The sequence below is a fragment of the Acanthisitta chloris genome, unplaced genomic scaffold (assembly GCF_000695815.1).
Source record: "Acanthisitta chloris isolate BGI_N310 unplaced genomic scaffold, ASM69581v1 scaffold8952, whole genome shotgun sequence".
Lineage (NCBI taxonomy): Eukaryota > Metazoa > Chordata > Aves > Passeriformes > Acanthisittidae > Acanthisitta > Acanthisitta chloris.
Genome location: NW_008659869.1, coordinates 1716 through 7522, shown reverse-complemented (window position 1 = coordinate 7522; position 5807 = coordinate 1716). Strand labels below are relative to the sequence as shown.

At 41.2% G+C, this 5807-nt stretch overlaps 1 protein-coding gene across 1 annotated transcript in view; it reads right to left on the bottom strand.

The window, feature by feature from the left end:
• Positions 1-5333, bottom strand: part of RAB31 (RAB31, member RAS oncogene family) — a 33817-nt gene extending 28484 nt beyond the window's left edge. The window contains exon 1 of the mRNA XM_009069569.1: positions 5245-5333. Within this exon, the coding sequence (XP_009067817.1) occupies positions 5245-5316 (72 nt within the window). The 5' untranslated portion in view covers positions 5317-5333. The remainder of the gene's footprint in view (positions 1-5244) is intronic.
• Positions 5334-5807: the final 474 nt, after the last annotated feature.

Here is a 5807-nt window from a genome sequence, read left to right as displayed (position 1 = left end):
TTCCCTACATGACTGAAGGCTGAGTTTCCAGTTCTCAGGGTTTGCAAACTGAATAAATCAGGAAAGACATGTCTGTCTCTGGCCTACAGGCATTTTTGCTAGTTAAATTGAAGATTATACATATAAGAATGAGTATTTTTCTCCAATATCTAAGAATTCTTCAAGTTAAGAGGAAAAATTCCAATATTTTAGGGTAATCTTTTAAAGATATTTTAAATAAGCAGAAAACAAACTTTTGCAGCATCACAGAAGTGACCTGTGCTTAGCTCTTCTCAAGTTCAGAGTCATTAAACAAAGGATGCAAAAGACCAAAGTAAGTCCAAAACCATGACTTACAGTCAAGCTACAAATGCTACAAGTTTGTTGAAACTGAAGAAAAAAACCCACATTAACATGCATCCCTTAAATGATTTACCATGCTTTATGCTCACTCTAAAAACAGTAAAAATAACATGTTCACCTACTAGCTCTAACGCCACTTGTGATCTCACATACTACCAAATCACCTGTCAACACTTGCAGCATGGCAGCAGTAGCTCACTGCAGGGAGGTCCTCACACCACATACAAGGAACTACCTCCACACTGACTGAGCTGTGGGCTACCATCAGTCACCTTTATAATACTGTGGAGCAAAATTCAGGCTGCGTCTTGACTGCAGGAATAATTCAAGTCATTGATAGTTGGTGTTGTGACACTGTCTCTGAATCACCAGGACAAATACCTGTCACTCAGAGCAGAGGGGACTATAAAGCACTGTAGACATCTCATCAGCCAGCCTTTTCCTAGAAATGGAACAGATGAAAACAAATAAAATAAAAAAAAAAAGCCAAGAAAAAGCTCACAAGTCAGAGTAATTCCTATTGAGGTTTAAATTGGGTTCAAGCAATTGAGGCTTCTTCTATTAAATGAAATTAAAAATGGGTCCCAGAGTCCAACAAAGTAAATTTAAAAAGGACAGAGATAAATTTTCCTGTCCCAGAAACATGGCCCTCAGGCTCCCTAACTATTTGCTACGATATTCCTCAGCTGGCAAAATGGAAAGCTGGCAGCCACCCAAGGTATTCAGACAAAGCATTGTAATTAAAAGCTACTTAGGGCACCAAGAACCAAAATATATGCTAATAAAAACATCATTAGCTAACTTGTGAGGAGTGTTGTCTTAGGGGAGGGAATCTTTGCTAACAACAACATAATTGTTGGGCATTTAAGTCCTGAAGTTCTGTGGCAACAATTCAAAGCTAATGGGGAAAAAAGTGAGGTGGGGTAAAAAAGTGACATTTGAAAAACAGTGGGAGGGAAAGTGACTCTGAGGAGAAGAATAAAGTGAGTTTGTCTGATAGCACACCAACAAAGCCACTGGGTCTGCAGAGACCAGCACTTAGGCACAAAAGATAGAGGGATTTTGCTAAGTACCCTGCCAGTTTGTTTCTTTCTAGTCAAAAAAAACCCCAAACCAAAAACAAAAAGGGAAAGGAAAAAACAATATAAAAAGATTAAGAAGCTTTGTCCTTTTGTAATCAACTACAATGTGAATTTTTCACCACAAACCATATACTCCTCTCCGGGGTCTCCTGCTCAAGAAACACACTGAGGATTTGCCCCCATCAAGGCTATGATAGAAACACTTTTACTCATCATTTTCTGCTGTATTGTTGTCATTCTGCAGCATTGACATTTGTTCATTGTTTCCCAAAAATGGCAATTCTGATTCCTTCTCAGCTCTGCCTACAACTCGAGTTTCTTGATTCAAAAGAAACAAAATATTATATCTATTATCCATACAAATCAGAAGTTACTTATTCTCCATTCTCTGGCTGGTTGGCCTGTGTACTAAGGTGCTTCAACTCATTCAGGTGTTCTACAAGCTTTTAAACCCAACACTAACCAGCATTTCCAAAGCTTGCAACATTACAAGTGGCTATCCAAAAGTTGATTTAATGCCTCAAGGGGGTGCTGAGTGCTTCCAGCTGGCTCCTCTAAGCACCCAGGGCACCACTACTTCTCAGAAGCAGCCACATGAATTTCCAGTTTGACTGAAGGAAGGTGGCCAGAAGGCACACTGGTTTTCACATATGATTGCTCAAATAAGGGCTTGCACCTAAGATATATAAGGGTGGTTTCTCTACACTCTCCAAGCTAGCAGTTTCCTGGAGAAACTCATGAACAAGGAGGAGAAAACTCATTAAAAAGGAGAAACTCATGAATGAGGATCTCGCGTTGCTGCTGCTATTTCCACCTGCCTGCTCTACCATGGTTAAAGTTAGAGCTTAACTTTCATGGTGTAAGTAAGGCTTCAGTTGAATCTCACCCACGGCTCTTCTGCTGTGAAGGCTCCACATCAGCACACTGACACAGCAACAGCTGGCACAGCTGGGGAAGCACAGAGCATCCTGACTCACGAATAAGCACACACAAGCCCTGTGCTTGGCCTTGCATTTAGGAAAATGAAGCCAAATGACAGCAATGTTGAAAGAGCAGGAAGTCCTAAACACTGCTATCAGCAGTATAGACAATGGGGCATTGACGAAACTTCCAGACTTCAGCAGTGGAACATAAAGTCTCAACAAAAATTGTAAAGAACAAGGGAAGGACAACTCTCAAAGCAGAAACAGCACTCAGAAGAGATTTACTAGTACACTGTGAAAAACAGCAATAGGCCCAAATGTTGAGGTAGGCTGAAAGCTTTGGGTCAGCATTGTTCTTCAGAGGATATTGAGTAAGAAATTAACAGGGGGAGACATTTGTTATTGTGCTGGCTTGGGCTGAAGTAGAGTTAAGTTTCTTCACAGTGGCTAGTATAGGACTATGTTTAGGATTTGTGCAGAACACTGAGTTGACAGCACAGAGATGCTTCTGTTGTTGCTGAGCAGAGCTTATGCATACTGCCACACTGGCAAGGAATTTGGGCGTGCATCGGAGATTGAGAGTAGACACAGTTGGGACAGGTGACCCAAACTGACCAAAGGGATATTCCATACCATATGACATATATACTCAGTATAAAAGGTGGGGGAAGAAGGAGGAAGGGGGGACATCTGGAGTGATGGCGTTTGTCTTCCCAAGGAACCATTACACGTGATGGGCCCTGCTCTCCTGGAGATGGCTGAACGCCTGTCTGTGGGAAGCAGTGAATGAATTCCTTGTTTTGCTATGCTTGTGTGTGCAGCTTTTGCTTTCTCTATTAAACTGTCTTAATCTCAACCCATGAGCTTTTCTAGCTTTTACCCTTATTATTCTCTCCCCATCCTGCTGGTGGGGGAGTGAGCAAGAGGCTGCGTGGTGGTTGGTGGCTGGCTGGGGTTAAACCACGAGTTATTGCATAGCAGGTCAGAAGGAGCAACAAGGAACAAAGTAACCAAAATCCCTGACTAAAGTGAATAACCCATTAAGAAGCATCACATGTTTAGCTGTAAAATGGGGATGTTCTAGGACACAGAATGACCTGGAACAGTATGGACCTGATCTTGAGAAACTGTCTGCCTCTGTAGCTAGCACTCAACACCAATCAACTTTGTTCACTGTATCACCCCAGCTTCCTAGCTCTAGTGAAGGACTGGGAATGCATTGTGCAAACACAGGAGAAAAAGATGTTCTCTGGCCTGAAGAGGTTATAATTTATGATTACAACAAAAACCTGTAACATGACTTAACTGTAATAGATTCTGAGCAATTTAACAAGGCTTGTGGTGGTCGCTGTGCACCATTGTTGGAGACACAAAAAAAGGAAAGCAGATGTTTGAAAAATTATGAGCTTAAAAAAAATTTGAAAGGAAACATAAGGGACTAGATGGGAAGGATGGATTTTGTGTCCAAGAGTCAGAGCTCAGTCACAGATTTCCTGCCTCAAATGAGGCATCATTTATTTCAGTAAATACAACTTTATTACTATTCACCTACTTTAAAAGAAGCTTTGAGAGTCTTAAGACTATGTAGGAAAATAGATTAGGACTTACATCTAAATGTCAACAAACGAGTTTTGTGAGCTAAAGAGCTAAAATTTTTAAAAAAAACACAAGGAGAGCAAGGCAGCGGAGAGAAGAGAGAGAATAAGCAAGGAAGCTGAAACCATGGGAAAGAAAACTGAATCTTTGCTACCTCTTGCAATAATTAGTCAGTTATCAGTCCAGACCACACAGAAATGGAACAAACAAGACTCAAGGGAAGGAATTATGCCATGTTTTTCAAGGTCCATTTTCCCATCATAAGTAACATACTGAATTGCTAAGAGTCAACAGATTTCATCAGGGTCACTTTACATCATTCTGCACATTGTAAATAAAAGCAAAAGCATTTCCTGCATTTAACAGCAAAAATCTTCTTTGCCTGCAATTCACAAGCAAGGTATGGAGAACACAGTGGGATGTATCAGGGCTGACATTCTACCCTGTGTAACCATCCCATTTTACCCCAACCTAACATGAGCATAGCTACATTTTTATATGAACAGGAGCACTGCAGTTTCACAAGAAAGTTAGATGTTTTAAAAGTGTGAATGTGCTTCCAAACTTTGCAAGATAAATGTGGGAATATTTTAAGAGAATCTACAGTTCTACAGTCTATTACTGCATACTACTGCCATTGAGGCTATTGAAAGAAATAAATGACCAACCAGGCCTACACACAGTCAATATGAACTAATGCCCCAAAACTCCCAACTCCATTATAGCTTTTTTGCAAAGTCAAACAAATAGCTGCTTGATTTGAGCAATTCTTCACACACCTGAAAAAAATCAGGCCCAAAACCCTAAGTGGTTCAGATTGCTGCTGCTAGTTTACAAAATAATAACAGCAGACACAATCTATGCCCATATTCAATGTCCCAACTCAGGACAATCCTGGAGTCACCACCTAGGTTCAGACCACCCTCCAGCCCATGTGCTGGAAGTCAAAGCCTTTCCAACGTCAATGAAAGCTGCCACACATAAACCTGACGAAACCAGAGAGGGGCTGGAGATCACTGGGGCACAGCTCAAGCTGTCTTAAGGAAAAGTGGCTGACAATTCACACTAGGATTTATTTTCTTAGGTAAGTGGTATGGTCAGCCTCCCTCTGCATTCTCCCCACCTGCAAAAAGGGAACTGATATACTTGGTGACTGTTGACCATCTACTTTGTGGAGTCTTGCACAGACTCAAAAGGTTTATACTTTACAAAAAGTCTTCTGAAGATGAAAAGTTTAGAAAAGGTATGCCAACATTCTGAGAGACTGGGGTAACAAAGACATATTGCAAAGTAATACTCACCCGTTCCTGACCAGCTGTGTCCCAGATCAGAAATTTATGAAGCTCATTCCCACATGGTACAGTTTTAGTCATGAAGGATGCTCTGAAAAGAAGGAAGCAGCAGAAATTGGTAACAGGACTGACACACTGAATATGCAACTATAGGCCTAAGCCAGTTCTGCAGGGTTACACTGCATATGAGGAAAACTCTAAAACCTTGATAAAATGTCCACAGAAGTGAAAATGTCCCTTTTCTCAGGTAAGACATATGACACCTATATACATCTTTTAAAAGAAGGGAAAACCCTCTGAGGTTCAGAGAGCATTTGTGCCTGGATTTAGGAACACAAATGCTGCTGCCACTCATGTGTAGCTTCTGCTGCTAGCTAGCTTCATCTTCTTGGTGACATAGACCTAAGCAAAAGGCAACAGCCAGCATTGTACCAGGCAATAAAGGTGCCACTTTTCACTTCAACATGAGACTGGATTACATGGGAAGAGAAAAGTCACCCGCTGGAATGCACATGGTGAGCAAATGGATGAAAGTTCTTCCCTTTCCCAGCTCGCAAGAAGTCCTTGTGCCT